At 42.3% G+C, this 19,187-nt stretch overlaps 1 protein-coding gene across 2 annotated transcripts in view; it reads left to right on the forward strand.

The window, feature by feature from the left end:
• The window catches only part of BLTP3A (bridge-like lipid transfer protein family member 3A), a 54,090-nt gene that overhangs the window by 15,216 nt on the left and 19,687 nt on the right, over nucleotides 1-19,187 (forward strand). For both annotated transcript variants that reach the window (XM_082637467.1, XM_082637468.1), the window contains exons 2-8: nucleotides 4,071-4,233; nucleotides 4,335-4,373; nucleotides 5,091-5,182; nucleotides 13,377-13,566; nucleotides 13,880-14,020; nucleotides 14,451-14,621; nucleotides 15,311-15,503. In XM_082637467.1, coding sequence (XP_082493593.1) covers nucleotides 4,071-4,233; nucleotides 4,335-4,373; nucleotides 5,091-5,182; nucleotides 13,377-13,566; nucleotides 13,880-14,020; nucleotides 14,451-14,621; nucleotides 15,311-15,503 — 989 coding nt within the window. The remainder of the gene's footprint in view (nucleotides 1-4,070; nucleotides 4,234-4,334; nucleotides 4,374-5,090; nucleotides 5,183-13,376; nucleotides 13,567-13,879; nucleotides 14,021-14,450; nucleotides 14,622-15,310; nucleotides 15,504-19,187) is intronic.

The following is a 19,187-nucleotide window of genomic DNA, read 5'->3' on the forward strand; positions in this document are numbered from 1 at the left end:
TATGGGGTATTGCGAAGACTGATTGAGATAATGTGTTTAAGTTCCTTTTCAGTGCCTGGTACAAAGTAAAATGTTGTCATACTTTTTTATTTTTTTAAGGCTTGAAAAAATGAAAAATGACATTTATTTTATATGGAGCTGTAAATAGAATTAGATTTTGCATAGAATACAGTACAGAAGTTAGATGTATGCTGTCTATTTAATACAGTCACTCTGCGAATGTCAGTGCTAATAAGCAGTGTAACTTATTCATTTTATTTGAAGTATGTTCCTCTTTTTTTCAGAGAGAAACATACTTGAAAAAGTCCCTATTACTTTTTTTTCTTGAAAATAGCTTTTTATCCGAAGGAAAAGTAGCTTATCTTAGTGATTCTCAGCTGAGGTGGGGAGGCGGGGTCTTATCAGAATCTGTGCAGAGGAGAGGGGAGACACACAGTCCTCAAAACTAATTTTATGTCTTCAAAAATTATTATCTTGAAGACTAATTCTTCTGACGGATGCCCCGCCCCCATTTCTGAGCCGAGGCGGCTTCCCTGAATATTTAAAGAGTAAAGGAAGGGTTGGTGGGAGGAAATAATTGTAATATCTTATTTTAGATACGAAAGGGGCTTGAAAAACAAAGCCTGCTGGTACCTAGTGATTACAAATAACGTTGAGTTCTGTCTTCTGCTTTCCTTTCCTTCCTTCAGGACTGTGTTTCCTCCAGTTTACTCAGGGATGTGCACTGTATCTTCCTTTACTTTCAGTTGTTGTTGTTTGACATAGTGGAAGTGTTTAAGGTGTACTTTTTTCCCTTTCACACCCAGTCCTGTTTCCTAGTAGGTGGCCCTTCTTTACAGGAAAAAAGGAATTCTCTTTCCCTCTGTGGCAAGTTAGTTTTCAGAGAATAGGAGCCATTATAGAAAACTTGTTTTTTTTGTTCTGAGAATAAAATTGATCCATACTCAGTAAATGTTGATTAATTTTTTTTTATGAATTAAAATCAGTAAAAGTATGTGTAAGGGTCTGGGATTTTATTTTATCCTATTTAGAAGCTAACAGCCTGCTGCAGTTCGTGGTTGCTGGCAGAGCATGAGGCTCCTGGGTCACAGACAAAGGACTTTATTACTCATGGCCCAGCAAGCAGCATAAACACAGGTTTGCACTAGTTCCCCTTGCCCCCACAGGTCCCACGGGCGTGGTATGAACAGGCCCTGCTGGATGCCTGTACATGTGTTGTAGGAGTGGAACATTGAGCTTGGGGAATCCATTGCTTTTATAGTACGTGGTACACAAGCCTGCTCTTTGCCCTGGAGGGGGACATTACTTCATCCCTCAAAACGCTTTGCAAACAGAATCCTGAGAAGTGGCTTGGGTAAGGAGTGGTCAGCGTCATGTGTTTTGTGTTTTTCTTACCCACCAAGACATGTAAGAGTGTGAGAGACCCATGGGAGGAGTAGCTCTCTCAAACAGGAAGTTTATACAGTAAGTCACTGAGAGAAATCTTAGGTAGATTTATTGTGAAATATTTGCCATACTGAAAGGTATAGAGAGTGATATAATGAATAGCCATACAGTCACCTCCCAACTTGAGAAATAAGCGTTGTCCATACAGGTTGTCACCTTGCTGTGGTCTCCTCCTCTTGTCCCACAGGTAAGCATTTCCCTGAATTTGTTGTTATCATGCCAGTGCATTTCTGTGTATCTGTTAATATCATACAGTACTGTGTGTTTATAAACTTCTAAAAATTTTTTTACTATCATTTAAAAAATTGTTACAGAGCCCTTTTACATAGTATTGGGTTGGCCAAACAGTTCGTTCGGGTTTTCCATAACACTTTACTGAAAAACCCGAATGAACTTTTTGGCCAGCCCAATACCATGTTAGTCACTGTAGGGGAAAATTGTAAAGATAAAACTCTTGCCCGTCATGATGTTATGGTCCAAGGAAAACCACAAACACTGAAAACATAGCTTAGTAAAAGGAAAGGATATGTGTGGAAAAAAAAAGTTGGTAAACAACGTATAACTCTAAAGTCAGCTATTAGCATCTAATATATGTAAGGGCTAAGTATAGTTACAGGTGGAAGGAGAAATGGAATTCATTATTGGGGTAGAAAATAGTGGCTATGTGAGGCAACAACAGTGAGAACTTACATGGGTGAGATTCATCTAGACAACTTGTCATACAGGAGAGGGGGTTATGCTGTGAGGCAATGGCCTTAAGTTGATCCAGCCAAAAAGATGAGAGAAGGGAGCTGGGAGTAGTCAGTCAACAGGGCAGTTAGCTACGAGGTATGTAGGCCCAGCATTCTGTCAGGGAACCATTTTATTAGGAGGGATGGCTAAGACTAAGCCCCTGATCAAAGGGCTCAACATCTAATTGTGCAGCAGTAGTTACACATGGGAAAATTAGAGAACAGCCTAAGACCCTCTCTGATTATGACCTAAATGTGTGTTACAGATTCCAGGGATGTAGAAGGTACGAGTTTAATGTGAGTTCAAGCAGTTAGGGAAAGAAAGCCTCAGTGAGAAGTCTGGAGTTGGGGCTTGAATGGCAAATTGTGATAAGGGTGCTCCAGGAAAAGGAGTGGGTGGCAAGAGCACATGAGCAAAGACGAGACAGTGACTGTGGAACAGGGAGAGGATGGGCCTGTGTGCATTGTTTATGTCCAGGCCCCTTGACCTGTAGAGTTTCCCATGGCCTGGATTTTGCTGATTGCACACTTATGGTGCAGTTCAGCAGTTTTCCTCTGTATTTCCTGCAAATTAGCAGCTGGACCCAGTAGCGTGATGAGATTCAGGTTCAGTCCCTTTGGCAAGTCTGTAAGTGGTTGTGTGTTCTTTTGTCACATCAGTAAAGGTAGGTGTAAGGGTCTGGGGTTTCACTTTACCCTACTTAACAAGCCAATAATTTAATCTGCTACTGTTTTATATTCTAACCTCATAGAGCTCCCTCTTCTGCTGTTTCAAGTAGTGTTTAAAAGTATAATGGCTTGCTTTCTGAGATGTCCTGGTCTGTTACCCCCCAATGCCCCCGCCCCGCTTTTATTTGGACCATCTCTTTTCTTCATTTCTGTCTTGCTCAGTTTGGATTCCTCTCCCAGCAGCACCCTGTCCTAGGAAGGAGCCTTGGTTAGTTCCATGAGTTTACAGGGTTAGATTGCTTCAGCTCCTTTGGGCCCCTTGCCCCAAATCCCTCCAGTTTCAGTTGCTATTCTCAAATTGGCCCACATTGCTTTTCGCTGAGTACTTGGTTATCTTGGAGTTCTTCTGTTCTCTGATCTGTCTGATGCCCTATTGTTTTCCTCTGTGTTGATATGCACAGCTGCTTATAGCACTCATGTCTTGTGGCTCTTAATGTTTTTTCCCTGCCTGCTTGTGTATGAGGGTTTATGAGGATGCTTTATCTTCTAGTTTTGTTTTAAATGTTATCCATGGGTTTTTTAGTTGCTATCTAGTTCTGGTTTTATATGGAGATTCAGATGTGTCAAAAGGCTCTTTTGCCACTGCTATAGCCATTTCTCCAGAATTCCCATCGTAGGTTCTTGAGTAGAAAGATGACACAGTCGAGACAGAATGACATGTCTCACCTAACATCTTTTCTTTAAAAATTAATTAATTAATTAATTTTTGGCTGCACTGGGTCTTCGTTGCTCCGCACGGGGTTTCTCTAGTTGAGGCGGGTGGGGACTACTCTTCATTGCGGTGAGCGGGCTTCTCATTGTGGTGGCTTCTCTTGTTGCGGAGCACGGGCTCTAGGTGCACGGGCTTCAGTAGTTGTGGCTTGTGGGCTCTAGAGCTCAGGCTCAGTAGTTGTGGCGCACGGGCTTAGTTGCTCCGTGCCATGTAGGATCTTCTGGGACCAGGGCTCGAACCCATGTCCCCTGCATTGGCAGGTGGATTCTTAACCACTGCTCTACCAGGGAAGTCCTCACCTAACATCTTACATGGCATAGAGACAGTGTGGCCATTAGTCCCCATTTGTTCTTTAACTTTCTCTTTTCTCTAAATTGAGAAGTGTTATTTGCTATAATGCCCATTTGCAGATTTCTGTGGAAATAATAGCTTCTTATCATCACTCTTTTCAGGTTCACTAAGAATCTTTCCCCGGACAAAATCAATTTGAGCACCCTGAAAGGGGAGGGTCAGCTGACCAACCTGGAGCTGGATGAAGAGGTTCTACAGAATGTGCTGGAGCTTCCCACCTGGTTAGCCATCACTCGGGTCTACTGCAACAGGGCCTCAATCCGGGTGAGAATGGGGGTCAGAGCGCTGCTACTCTCTTTGGCCAGCAGGCCTGCCTTCTTGAGGGGTGACTCCCAAAGCCCTGAGTCTTTGCTTTCCTCTTTCAGATCCAGTGGACAAAGTTGAAGACACACCCAATTTGCTTGGTAATGACCTTTCTTGATTGCAAGTAATCAAATGGGGATGGCCGGGGTAAGGTTTTAGAAGATCTGAGAGAAGATGGGGAGGAGCCCTGATGGGCTGTACCTTTTGGGAGTGTGGGTTCTTCTGTCTGGCTTGCGAGCTTCTCTGTGAGACAGAGTGACTATTGTCTGGGCTTTTTCTGGAACTGCTGCGCAACATAGCAGTTAGCACTGAGACACAAGACCCTGGAGTCCTGAGTTGGTTTTGTTTTGTTTTGATTTTCGTTTTTATTTTAAAACAAGTTTTGCTGCCCAGGTTCTACCTTTACATTTCCTTTGGATTCCTGACAGAGGAAAAATTAGAAGTTTAGTTCATGTTGCCTGTTGGGTGATTATCAGCTGAAAGCCCTCCAGGAACTGATTGATACATATCTTTACCCCAAAGACTGGAGTTCCCAGGAATAGTAATATCTCGGTAACTTGGATATATGTTTTCTTTTTCTGTGGTGAGCTAATCCCATGCCTGTCATGGAGTTCTGCTGCTAACGGAAATGGAAGGGTGAAGATGAGGGCTCTCTTTGTATTTCAGTTTGTTCATTCATTCATTCGACAGACATTTATTATCTGCCTACTGTGGGCACAGCCCTCGACTAGGTATTGGAGCACAGAGATGGGTAAGACACAGTCTGTGCTGTGTGGGATTTTGTGCAGATGCTTAGCTCTCTGTGGCTTTTATTTCAGTGTCTGGATAAGGTAGAGGTGGAGATGAAGACATGTGAAGAGCCTCGGCCCCCCAATGGACAGTCTCCTATTGCCCTCGCTTCAGGGCAGAGGTTAGTTGCTTTGGGTCCTGTTATTTACAACATATTAACTGGTTTGGATCACCTTTTGTTGTTGTTGGTTTTTAGGGTTTTTTTGCGGTACACGGGCCTCTCACTGTTGTGGCCTCTCCCGTTGCGGACGGAGCACAAGCTCCAGACGTGCAGGCTCAGTGGCCATGGCTCACGGGCCTAGCTGCTCCGTGGCATGTGGGATCTTCCCGGACCAGGGCAAGAACCCATGTCCCATGCATCGGCAGGCGGACTCTCAAGCACTGCGCCACCAGGGAAGCCCCGGATCACCTTTTAATTAAAAAATAAAAACTTTATTATGGAAAATTTCAAACATGCACTAAAATAGAGAGAATAGTGTACTGAACCCCCATGCACCGAAGATCTAACTTTCACAATTCTCAACATTTTACCATTCTTTTTATACTTTTCTTCTGCCACTTTGTGTGTGTGTATGTGTGTGTGTTCGCACACTCTGTAGTTCTTATTTATTTATTTATTTATTTATTTATTTATTTATTTATTTATTTTTGGCTGTGTTGGGTCTTCGTTGCTGCACGTGGGCTTTCTCTAGTTGCGGCCAGCGGGGGCTACTCTTCGTTGCGGTGTGCGGGCTTCTTATTGTGGTGGCTTCTCTTGTTGCAGAGCACGGGCTCTAGGTGCGAAGACTTCTGTAAGTGTGGCATGCGGGCTCTGGAGCTCAGGCTCAGTAGTTGTGGTGCATGGGCTTAGTTGCTCCACGGCATGTGGGATCTTCCCGGACCAGGGCTTGAACCTGTGTTCCCTGCGTTGGCAGGAGGATTCTCAATCACTGCGCCGCCAGGGAAGCCCCACTCTGTAGTTCTTGAAAGCAAATCCCAGGTGCCATATGATTCCACCTGTAAGTACTTCTGTATTGTGTGTCTTTAACAGACAGGATTGAGAAGAAAGAAAAAACCCCACAGTACTATTATCACAATTAATAGAACTAATAGGGATTCCTTATCATCTAATACTTATTGCATATTCGGTTTTCCTGAATTGTCTCTGAAATTTTTTTTTTTTTTTTTTTTTTGCGGTACGCGGGCCTCTCACTGTTGTGGCCTCTCCCGTTGCAGAGCACAGGCTCCGGATGCGCAGGCTCAGTGGCCATGGCTTACAGGCCCAGCGGCTCCGCAGCATGTGGGATCCTCCCGGACCGGGGCACGAACCCGCGTCCCCTGCATCGGCAGGCGGACTCCCAACCACTGCGCCACCAGGGAAGCCCTGAAATATTTTTTTACAATTCAGTGTGGTGCCACAGATCTCCACACCTTATATTTGAGGATATGCCTTTTAAAGCGCTTTAACTCTGAACAGTACCCCACCCCTACACTTTTTTATATATCATTTGTTCTTTGTAGAAACTGGAGTATTTCTTCTAAAGAATTTCCCACATTTTATATTTTGGCTGATTGTGTCCTCAAGGTGTCATTTAAAATGTTTCTTGTTTAATCTGCTAGTTAGATTTAAAGGCTGGATTTGATTTATTTGTTTGTTTGTTTTCTTGGTAAAAATACTTCATGAATGGTACCATGTATTTCCTACTGTAACATAACGGGAGGCACATAATATTCCTTTGGTTAGGATTAATCAGTGGATTCAGATGATGTTGGCCTGACTTGTCCGTTATGGTAAGTTCCTCATCTACCTCTTACCTCATGGTTTAAGGACCATTGATGATAGTTGTCTGTAGATCTATTATATCATTGTAGGATAGAAAATTGAGATTTTATAATTCTTTTTTCCTATTGCATTTATTAGTTGTGATTTTCTATAAAGAACTTTCTTTCACCAACTATTTGAAATACAGTTTGTACAGGAATGTCAAGATAAATGCTGGATTCTTTTTTTTTTTTTTTTTTTAGCTGTGTCAGCTCTTAGTTGTGGCACACGGGGTGTTTGTTGAGGTGTGCAGGATCTTTCATTGCGGTATGGGCTCTGCTTTGCAGCGCATGGGCTTCTCTCTAGTTGTGGCGCATGTGGGCTCTGTAGTTTGCAGTGTGCGGGCTCAGTAGTTGTGGCATGCGGACTTAGTTGCCCCGCGGCATGTGGGATCTTAGTTCCCTGACCAGGGATCGAACCCGCATCCCCTGCATTGGAAGGCGGATTCTTTACCACTGGACCACCAGGGAAGTCCCTGTATTTTTTATTCATATGCTGAATCTTGGTTCCTAACTACAATAATATAATAAATGATTTACTTTTTCAGTAGTTTCAAAAAATAACAAAACCAGTATTATAACTATCGATAAGACTACTGAATGCAGTAGCTTTCTTTGTGTGTATGTGTGTTTTAACCTTATGATATATCCCATTAGGGATGTATTGTCAAAATACTGTGTTTTAGGGGCTTCCCTGGTGGCGCAGGGGTTGAGGGTCCGCCTGCCGATGCGGGGGACATGGGTTCGTGCCCCGGTCCGGGAGGATCCCGCGTGCCGCGGAGCGGCTGGGCCCGTGGGCCGTGGCCGCTGGGCCTGCGCGTCCGGAGCCTGTGCTCCGCGGTGGGAGAGGCCACGGCAGTGAGAGGCCCGCATACCGCAAAAAAAAAAAAAAATACTGTGTTTTAGGGCTTCCCTGGTGGTGCAGTGGTTGGGAGTCCGCCTGCCGATGCAGGGGACACGGGTTCGTGCCCCGGTCCGGGAAGATCCCACATGCCGCGGAGCGGCTAGGCCCGTGAACCATGGCCACTGAGTCTGCGCGTCCGGAGCCTGTGCTCCGCAACAGGAGAGGCCACAACAGTGAGAGGCCCGCATACTGAAAAAAACAAACAAACAAACAGAAAACAAACAAAAAAAACCTGTGTTTTAAAATTCCTTGAAATCATTCTTCTTATGGTTGGATACCAATTTGACATACAGAGGCATTCATTTGTTTCATTTTTTTTTAAAGACAGTATAAGAGCAGTTTTAGGTTTAAACAGTAGTATTAAGAGCAAGGTACAAAGGTTTCCCATATACCCCCTGCCCTCACATATGCACAGCCTCCCTCATTATTGACATCCCCAAATGGAGTGGTATATTTGTTACAATAGATAAGCCTACATTGACACATCAGAATCACACAAAGTCCATAGTTTACATTAAGGTTCACTCTTGGTGGTACATTCTATAGATTTGGACAAATGTATAATGACATGTATTCACCATTATAGTATCATACAGTGTATTTTCATTGCCCTAAAAATCCTCTGTGCTCCACCTAGTCATCCCTCTCCCTGCCCCAACCCATGGCAACCACTGGTCCTTTCACTGTCTCCATAGTTTTTCCTTTTCCAGGATGATTCCTTCTTTTTAGATTGCCTTCTTTCACTTAGTAATATGCAGTTAAGGTTCCTCCGTGTCTTTTTAGGACTCTATATCGCATTTCATTTTAGTGCTGAATAATATTTCATTGTCTGTATATACCACAGTTTATTTATCCATTCACTTATTAGGTCATCTTGGTTGCTTCCAAATTTTGACAATTATGAAAAAAGCTGCTGTGAATGTCCATGTGCAGGTTTTTGTATGGACATTAAGTTTTCAACTCCTTTGAGTAAATACAAAGGAGCATGATTGCTGGATCTGTGGTAAGAGTGTGTTCAGTTTTGGAAGAAACCACCAAACTGTCTTCCAAAGTGGCTGTACCATTTTGCATTCCTACCAGCAGTGAATGAGAGTTCCTGCTGCTTCACGTCCTTGTCAGCATTTGGTGTTGTCAGTGATCTGCATTTTCACCATTCTGATAGGTGCATAGTGGAATCTCATTGCTGTTCTAATTTGCATTTCCCTGATGACATATGATGTAGAGCTTATAAGACACATGCTTATTTGCTATCTGTATATCATTTTTTGTAAGGTATCTATGAAGGTCTTTGGCCCATTTTTTAATTGGGTTGTTTGTTTTATTGTTGAGTTTTAAGAGTTCTTTGTATATTTTGGGTAACAGTCTTTTTTATCAGATGTGTCTTTTTCAGATATATTCTCCCAGTCTGTGGACCGTCTTCTCATTCTCTTGACATTGTCTTTCACAGAGCAGATTTTTAACTTTAATGAAGTCCAGTTTATCCATAATTTCTTTCATGAATAGCGCCTTTGGTGTTGTATCTAAAATGTAATTGCTATACCCAGGGTCATCTAGGTTTTTTCTTATGTTATCTTCTAGGAGTTTTATATCAGTTTGTCTTAAATTTTTAAATTGTTTTTAATTTATTTTTTAACCTATGTAAAATTACCTAGTTCCAAAGTTAAAACTATAACACAAGGTATGTTATATGTATGTATGTTTGTATTGTCTCCACTCTGTTTCTTACACAGAATGTAACATACCATAAACACTTTCCACATTGCTTTTTTCTTTTAAAAGTATATCCTGGAGAGCACTTCATAGAAGTATGTAGAGAGATATTTCTTATTCGTTTTTGCACCTGCAAAATACTCAGTATATTTTATAGAGGCGTCATTGTTCATATAGCCAGTTCTTTGTTGATGGATATTCGAATTATTTCTAGGTTTTTTGCTGTTAAAAGTAGTGCAGTAATAAATGACCTTGTTCGTAAGTTACTTAGTATTTTTCCAGCATATTTTAAAAAACAGCTTTATTGAGGTATAATTCACATACTACAGAATTCATCCATTTAAAGTATACAATTCAGTAGTTTTTAGTGTATACACCAGGTTGTGCAACCATCATCACAATCAATTTTAGAACATTTTTATCACCCCAAAAGAAACTCCATACCTATTAGCAGTCACTCTTCATTCTCCCCTGCCTTAGCCTTAGGCAACCATAAATCTGCTTTCTGTATCTATTCTGATCATTTCATATAAATGGAATCATATATTATGTGGTCTTTTGTGATTGGTGTCTTTCACTTAGCATAGCGTTTTCAAGGTTCAGCTATGTTGTAGCATGTATCAGTACTTTATTCCTTTTATGGCTGAATAATATTCTATTGTGTGGATATGCCACATTTTATTTATCCATTCATCAGTTTATGGACATTTGGTTTGTTTCCACTTTTGTTGCCAGCATATTTTGGGATAGATTCCTGGAAGTGGGGCTGCTGCGTCAAATAGCAAATGCATGTATAATTTTGATAGACGTTGCTAAATTACCCTCCATAAGGATTTTGTAATTTCATGTTACCACCAGCAATGTTATAAGAGTTCTTGTTTTCCAAGAGCCTTGCCAATAGACAATATTTTCAAACTTAAGGCTTTTTTTTAAATTTATTTTTTTGTTTTTGGCTGTGTTGGGTCTTCATTGCTGCGTGCGGGCTTTCTCTAGTTGCGAGTGGGGGCTGCTCTTTGTTGTGGTGCGCGGGCTTCTCATTGCGGTGGCTTCTCTTGTTGCAGAGCATGGGCTTTAGGCGTGCGGGCTTCAGTAGTTGTGGCATGTGGGCTCAGTAGTTGTGGCTTGCGGGTTCTAGAGCACAGGCTCGGTAGCTGTGGCGCACGGCCTTAGTTGCTCTGTGACACGTGGGATCTTCCCAGACCAGGGCTCGAACCCGTGTCCTCTGCATTGACAGGCCGATACTTAACCACTGCACCACCAGGGAAGTCCAAACTTTAGGATTTTTGTCTAAAGATAACACATGGTATTTCTGTGTAGTTTTTTGGTAAGTTATATTGAAGTGCACAAATAAGTGTATAGATTAATGATTCTTTACAAGAAGAAACAGACCACTTCCAGAATCCCAGAAGCCTCCTGCACCCTTCCTAGTCATACCCACCCTCAAGGATAACTTTATCCTGATTTTTAACACCACACGTTAGTTTTCCCTATTTTTAAAGTTATATAAATGTAATCACAAATTATGTCATCATTTGTGTCTACATACTTTAGTTCAACATGATGTTTGTGAAAGTCATCCATGTGGTTACATGTAGTTATCGTTCATTCATCCTCATTACTGTATGTTATTCCATTATATGCCACAATTATCCATTCTGTTGTAGATGGACATTTGATTTGTTTGCAGTTTCTGGCTATTAAGCATACTGATGCTACATCGAACTGTTCTCTATCATGACTGTGGTGGTTGATACATGACTCTATGCATTTGTTGAAACCCTGGATGTGTACACCACAAAGAATGATCTTTTCTGTACGTAAATTAAAAATATGTAAGAGAAAAGAATAGTGATGCTATGAACGTTCTTATACATACCTCTTGGTGAACGTATGTACACATTTCTGATTTCTATATATCTAGCAGTAGAGTTGCAGGGTCCTAGGCTGTGCATATGTTCTGCTTTAGTTCATACTGCTGGACACTTTTCCAAAGTGCTTGTACCACTTTTCCCCCGGCAGTGTTGCTAGCACTTAGTATTGTCTCTCTTTCTATTTTAGCCATCTAGTAGATGTGTAGTTGTATCACATTACGATTTTAGTTTGCATTTTTTTGAATGATTTGTTTATTAGAATTTCAAATATCCTCTTTCACAAAGCATTGATGTATTCTGCCCATTTATCTTTTTTTTTTTGTGGTACGCGGGCCTCTCACTGTTGTGGCCTCTCCCGTTGTGGAGCACAGGCTCTGGACGCGCAGGCTCAGCGGCCATGGCTCGTGGGCCTAGCTGCTCCGCGGCATGTGGGATCTTCCCGGACCAGGGCATGAACCCGTGTCCCCTGCATCGGCAGGCGGACTCTCAACCACTGCACCACCAGGGAAGCCCCCATTTATCTTTTGGGTTATTTTGGGGGTTATTTGTCTTTTTCTTATTAATTTGTAGAAGTTCTTTATACTGGAAACAAGTCCTTGGTTATATACATGTATTACAAATATCTTCTCCTACTATGTGGGTTCCCTATCACTCCTAATGTTACTTTTTTGTTGACCAGAAATAATTAATTTAATATAGTCCTATATATCTATTTTTCCCTTTATGGTTAGCACTTTTTGTGTCTTGTTTAAGGAATCTTTTCCTATCTTAAGGCATGAAGATATTCTCCTATGTTTTTTTCTAACTTTATTCTTTTAGTTTTATTGTTTGACTTTTCACATTTAGATCTACAATCAATCTTGAAACTTGTTTTTTTGTTCGTTTAATGTAAGATAAGGGTCAATACTATTTTTTCTCTTTGCAGATAGCCTCAAACTGACCGCGCACCATTATTGAAAAGACAGTCTTTTCCCGACTACATTGTCACTTTTGTCATAAATCAAGTGACTCTCAGTGTAGTTTTTATATATGAGTGAGGTTGAACATCATTTTATGTTTAATATCTATTTGCATTTATTTTTCTGTGAACTGTCCCTACTTTGTCCCGTTTTTATTGGGCTCTTGGTCTTTTTCTTCTGAGTTTTTTGAAACTCTTTATATAGAGATATTAGCCCTTTGTGATATAAATTGCAAAGATTTTTTTTTCCAGTTTGTAATTCCCAGAATTTTTTATCTCTTGTAATGAGAACTGTTTCACCTACATGTCAAGAATGTCTGTGTTTTCCACGTCCGGAAGGACTTTAAGGATGGCCTTTGTTCCTCTCCCTGCTGTTTCTGCCTCTCACTATAAAACACAGCTATGCTCTTTGGGATAGATTTGACAGGGCAGAGGTGGGACTGTTCTTGACTAGATTTCACAGTATTAGACCTCATGCTAACCTGGCTGTACTTCTTTCCTCTTTTCACTACTTTTGCAGAGTATGTTCTGTCTTTGAAGATGTTATAGAAACCTAGTGTTTCCTTTCTGTTGTTATAGCTCTCCTCACAGACAATATTCATTATTTATTCAGGTAGTTTGTGGACTGTGAAAATATTTTTTTCAATTTATTCTTTCTAACCAGAGATTGTTTCCAGGTCAACTCTTTCTTTTATTCCATTCTTTAAAAAAAAAAATCTCATCAGAAAGAGTACTACATCATCATAAAAATTTTTAGAAATGTAAAAAATATAAAGCAGAAATGGGAGGAGAAAAATTTTTAGAAAGTCATCCACAGCTCTAGCATCCAAAGACAGGCGTTGTTAAGAGTCTTGTCTTATGTCTTCTAGTATAAAGAGTATGCCTACAAATTCCCTGGCAGTCCAGTGGTTAGGACTCGGCACTTTCGTTGCCAGGGCCCAGGATCAATCCCTGATCGGAGAAGTAGAATCCCGCAAGCTGCACGGCATGGCCAAAAAAAAAAAAAAAAAAAAAAAGAGTATGTGTCAAGTGTCATATGATCCTGAATGTTGGTCTGCCTCGTTTGTTGTAGTGAGTATGGCTTTGCCGAGAAGGTGGTGGAGGGGATGTTCATCATCGTCAATTCCATCACCATCAAGATTCACTCCAAGGCCTTCCACGCTTCTTTTGAATTGTGGCAGCTCCAGGGCTATAGTGTGAACCCCAACTGGCAGCAGAGTGACCTCCGCCTCACCCGTATCACTGACCCCCGCCGAGGAGAGGTGACAGCCCTGGCATTCTGAGAAGGGAGAATGGGGGGTTCAAAATAGGACTTATTCTCAAAGGATGTTATTCCTGCTTTGGGGATTTCCTCAAAGTCTCCCCCATTCTTGGGAACCCAAGAATCCCTTCTGTCCAGTGTTACTGTTACATCCTTTCCTCAATTATGGATCTCTGATACACTGCCTTCTGTGGGTAGGATCCCAGCTGAGAATGGTGGGGGTCTCTGCCTTGCCAGTCTTTTCCCCTTGGACTTCCTTCCTCTTGATTAATTTCATCCACAGAATTAAGGGATTTTACTTTCTTTCCTTCTAGGTTTTAACATTTAAGGAAATAACTTGGCAAACACTTCGAATTGAGGCAGATGCTACAGACAATGGTGATCAGGACCCAGTCACCACTCCACTGAGGCTTATTACCAACCAAGGCAGGATCCAAATAGCCCTCAAGAGAAGAGTGAGTGTGTTCTCTGTCCTCATGAAAACTTCCATCTTTTATTCTCCCAGATAGCATGGGAGATGGCATTTCTTCCTTTTTGAGTGTTATTGGCCCCTGGAATGACATTAGAAAGGGGAGGACCTGCAATTCAGTATTGCACTGTATCTGCTAATGAGGAAACATTTCTACCTCCCTGTCATTTTAATTTTGAAAACCACGATTTTTACCTGTATATAGGGACACATAGGCAGTTGATTATTGCTGCGTCTTGTTAATCACAGAAAACTTTAGTAGTTTTGTAAGAAATTGACTCTCCACAGTGCTTGATACTTTCCTTTCATGTATTGGGGATTGAAAAGCCATCTCTGAAATTGGTTGGGCAGTGGTCACTTTGAGTAGTTGGGATGGTACCAGATGTTGAACACTGTGTTCTATGTGACCCCTTCAGACCAAAGATTGCAATGTGATAGCCTCCAAGCTGATGTTCCTGTTGGATGACCTGCTCTGGGTGCTAACTGACTCACAGCTCAAGGCTATGATGAAATATGCAGAATCACTGAGTGAGGCCATGGAGAAGTCAGCCCAGCAGAGAAAGAGCCTGGCCCCTGAACCTGTACAGGTTAGAAGTGAAACAGAGACCCTTGGTGGCAGTGGGTAGATGGTAGGCCGGACCTAATTCATACCTCCACCGTATGTGGAGCCTAGACTTTATTAGGCTTATTTGGGGGAATTTGTCATTCACTTCTGTAGGTACGTAGGCTTTGCCTGTGCCTCTGATTTATCCAGTTATTCTGTTCTTTGGGTGCCTCTAGTGTGTTAGGTATACAGTGTTAGCCACTGGAACGCCTCTTGTTCCTGTCCTTGGAACTCTTGCTGTCTTAAAATATGGACTATAAACAAGTTATTACAATATTATGTGATAAGTGCTGTAATAGAGGTAAACACTGTGCCATGAGAGCACAAAGAAAAGGGATCCAACTACCTGGGCTGAAAGAGAGCATTTAGGGAAGACTTCCTGGAGGAGGTGTTTTAGTATCAGTCAGCTAAGTTCTAGGGGGGTGGGAGCTTAGAAGGCAATTCAAATCTCAGAACAGGACTCTGACAGTTACTAGATGAATTATAATTTGGCTTCTTGGAGTTTGGGTTATTTAAGTGGGATAGACCTACATGAGATACCAGGCGAATAGTTATGAGAAGGAAGGGACACCTTGTCAAATTGTGGTTTTCTTCAGGCTGAACTAAAGCTTAAAGAAAGCCAGCAAGGAGGCTGTCTGGGTCTGGCTTCTTGTTTCTCTCTGTCACATGTAGATCACCCCACCTGCTCCCAGCACCCAGCAGTCCTGGGCCCAGGCGTTCGGTGGCAGCCAGGGCAGCAGCAACAGCAGCAGCAGCCGCCTCAGCCAGTACTTTGAGAAATTTGATGTGAAAGAGTCCTCCTACCATCTGCTCATCTCCCGCCTGGACCTGCACATTTGTGATGATAGCCAGTCCCGAGAGCCAGGTACCCCGTGAGGCCTAAGCCTGTGCAGGATAGTCCATCACCGCCTGGAGCTCTGGGCAAAGCTTGGGGATGGAAGGCTGTTTTCAAGACTCTGTGGGGTATTTGTCTGGCTCCCCTTAATCACAGGTCTTCCTTAGGCCTCTGTGCTCCTGTGGCAGCTCTCTGTCTGCAAGTGCTCTTCAGCCTTTAGGATGCAGCAGAACTACCTGTGAGACAGTAAGACACAGGAGCTGGGCCTCTTCCCAGCCCCCACGAAATCGGAATCTTCAGGGGTAGAGCCCAAGCAGTGTATACTTTTTTTTCCCTCCTCAGAGTCTTTTGGGCAATGCTAACCACTGGTATAAGCTTTCAGGAAAGTAAATTCAACTATAGGAAACCTCAGAATTTTCAGATCTTTGAGTCAATTTAAATAGTTATTATGTATAAATGTGTTCTTCCCAAGCAGAGAGGTTATGGTGTGTTCTTGTGATGCTTTTTCATTCATTAGAGCAATTTTTTTTAACATGGTGTTCCCTAAATCACATATTAATTTAAACTGCATCAATAGAAGTGTGGGTTCCAGAACTCTGGAAATTCTTCTCTGGCACCTTTGTAGACTCCATTTGGAACTCTGAGCCTTGTTTTTGATGCTGTCCTTGAGGACATTAACAAAGAGGAAGCATCCCAGGAAGGGTGTGCAGATTGTTTAATGCTATGGGAACCATAGCATAGAAGGAAAGAGTTGAAAGACACGGGGGTATTTCATATGAAAAAGAGTAGACACAGGATATAGGAGAGCCATCTTTAAATAAAGAGAGGACGTTAATGCAGAGTGGAGTGGTCCTTAGGAAAGTCAAGCCCAGAGCCCTTCAGACATTGCTTTTATTTTGTGGCACTCTAAGCAGAGCATAAACAAATAGCACCTGCTTTTTCGGCAGACATCTCTGCCCATTTGAGACTCACTAGAGCAACTGGTGTTAAGTATACATACACATTTATTCAGAATGAAAAAATAATTGACGCATTCTTTCCTTCATGAGCCTTAGGGAAATCACTTCACCTCTCTGAGTTTCTTCATTTGTGAACTTAAGTTAAATCATATCTTACTCATTTACCTCATAGGTCGTTATCAGGCTCAAATGACATAATATACTAAATTTGAAAGACATTAATCATAGGCCAGTATTCGGTATTATTATTTCTCTGCTGCCAGTTCCTTCAGTACTCTTTGTTCCCCCTCTACACCCCTCTGCCACCAGCTCTTGTTTTTAGATGCCGTCCTATGGAAGCTTGTGTTCTTGCTGCCTTTTCCTCTGTGGAGGTTATGTTTGCTTCTTAATGAGACCTCGATTCGTTTTCCTTGGGGGAACCTACTACCTTTTCTTTCTGGAACACCAAACACCAATGCCTCTCTTGCTTTGCTATACCTTGGTCTTGATGTGACTTCAGCCCCTCTCCACTCCCAATATGAAAGAACTGAAAGGAGCAGTGACAGCATAAAGATTGCTTTTGCCACCACAGGAAATACATTGCTCACTGGTTTGTAAGCCACTAGTTTTGGAAGTTCTTTGCTAAAACAATTATTGTTTTGTTTGGTTGTTTCTTCCAAGTGTTGCTATAAAGACCTTGCAGTTTTGTTTTGTTTTGTTTTGGGTGTTTTTTTTTTGTTTTTTTTTTTTCACCGCGCTGCCCAGCACGCGGGATCCTAGTTCCCGGGCCAGGAATCGAACCCATGCCCCCTGCAGTGGAAGTGCGGCGCCCTAACCACTGGACCGCCAGGGAATTCACGGGACTTCAGTTTTTGTTGTTGTTGTTGTTGTTGTTTTGCGGTACGCGGGCCTCTCACTGTTGTGGCCTCTCCCGTTGCGGAGCACAGGCTCCGGACGCGCAGGCTCAGCGGCCATGGCTCATGGGCCCAGCCGCTCCACGACATGTGGGATCCTCCCGGACCGGGGCACGAACCCGTGTCCCCTGCATCGGCAGGCGGACTCCCAACCACTGCGCCACCAGGGAAGCCCTTGTTTTGTTTTTTAAAATATTTATTTATTTATTTGATTGCACCGGGTCTTAGTTGCAGCGTGCAGGATCTTCGTTGTGGCGTGCGGGATCTTTTTCAGTTGCAGCATGCAAACTCTTTGTTGTGGCATGCATGTGGGATCTAGTTCCCTGATCAGGGAACGAACCCGGGCCCCCTGCACTGGGAGCGTGGAGTCTTAACCACTGCGCCACCAGAGAAGTCCCTGTTTTGTTTTGTTTTTAATCCTTTCAGAAATCTTTATTAAAAATACATTATTGAGAGTTTCATCCTTTTGCTTGATAAGGGCGTATAGCACTGTCCTCTTCATGTAACAGGGTCCTGCAATCCATACTAAGAGGTGAATGACTAGCCTTCCCTGAAGCCCCGATGTATTTATTAAGCTAAGTGAATCTACTTGGTGGATTTTAGGGAAGTTTTGGATGAGATATTTTTATTTTATTTTATTTTATTTATTTTAAAATAAATTTATTTATTTATTCATTTATTTTGGCTGTGTTGGGTCTTCGTTTCTGTGCGCAGGCTTTCTCTAGTTGCGGCGAGCGGGGGCTACTCTTCATCGCGGTGCGTGAGCTTCTCATTGTCGTGGCTTCTCTTGTTGTGGAGCACAGGCTCTAGACGTGCAGGCTCAGTAGTTGTGGCTCATGGGCTTAGTTGCTCCGCGGCACGTGGGATCTTCCCAGACCAGGGCTCAAACCCGTGTCCCCTGCATCGGCAGGCAGATTCTTAACCACTGCGCCACCAGGGAAGCCCTGGATAAGATATTTTTAGATAGAGGGATAAATCCCAGCCAACCATACCCAGGTGTGGCAGGTGACTCTGTGAAGGGGCAAGGAACACAAAGAGTTCTTGTGACTTTGATTCTTCTCCTTGGATTTGGGAAGAAAGGGGAAGGGAGGACTAGGTGTTACGGAAAGGGTGTTAAGATTCTCTGGAGTTGTCCTGCCCAATATGGCAGCCACTAGCCACATATGACTATTGGGCACTTGAAATATTGGCTGATCCAAATTGAGATGGGGTGGAAGTGTAACATACACCTGGGATTTTGAAGATACAGTACAAAAAAAGAGTGTAGAATACCTTAATAATTATTTTCATATTGATTACATGTTGAAATGATAATATTTGGAGTATACTGGTTTAAATAATGTGTAATATTAAAATTAAATTCACTTAAAAAAACTTTTTTAATGTAGCTACTAGAAAATTTTAAATTACTTATATGGCTTATGTTACATTTGTATTGGATAGCATTGCTCTAGAACTCTCTGTCCAATATGGTAGCCAGTAGCCACATGTGGCTATTTAAATTAAAATCAAAATTAAATAAAATTAAAAATCCAGTTCCTCATTTACACCAACAACATTTCAAGTACTCATTATAATCTATGGACCATAGAAGATGGCCATCATCACAGAAAGCTCTTTTGGAGTGCTGCTCTAGGGACTCCTTGAAGGCTACATCTGTCTGCTTTTTCATTAAGGGACACTATAGCCTTGGTATTGGAGGTGAAGTTATTGGAAACTTGGTGGGTAACTGGGGACAGCTTGGCTTGCAGTGGGGCAGCACTGTCTCTTAAAATCAAACTGGAGCAGCTCACCCTTCAGGCTTCTGGGAAGAGGAGGGTGGTTGATGGGGAAAAGAGTGTCATCTGCCTCTTTTTAGTTAT

Source organism: Mesoplodon mirus, assembly GCF_964341445.2.
Source record: "Mesoplodon mirus genome assembly, chromosome: 12".
Classification (NCBI taxonomy): domain Eukaryota; kingdom Metazoa; phylum Chordata; class Mammalia; order Artiodactyla; family Ziphiidae; genus Mesoplodon; species Mesoplodon mirus.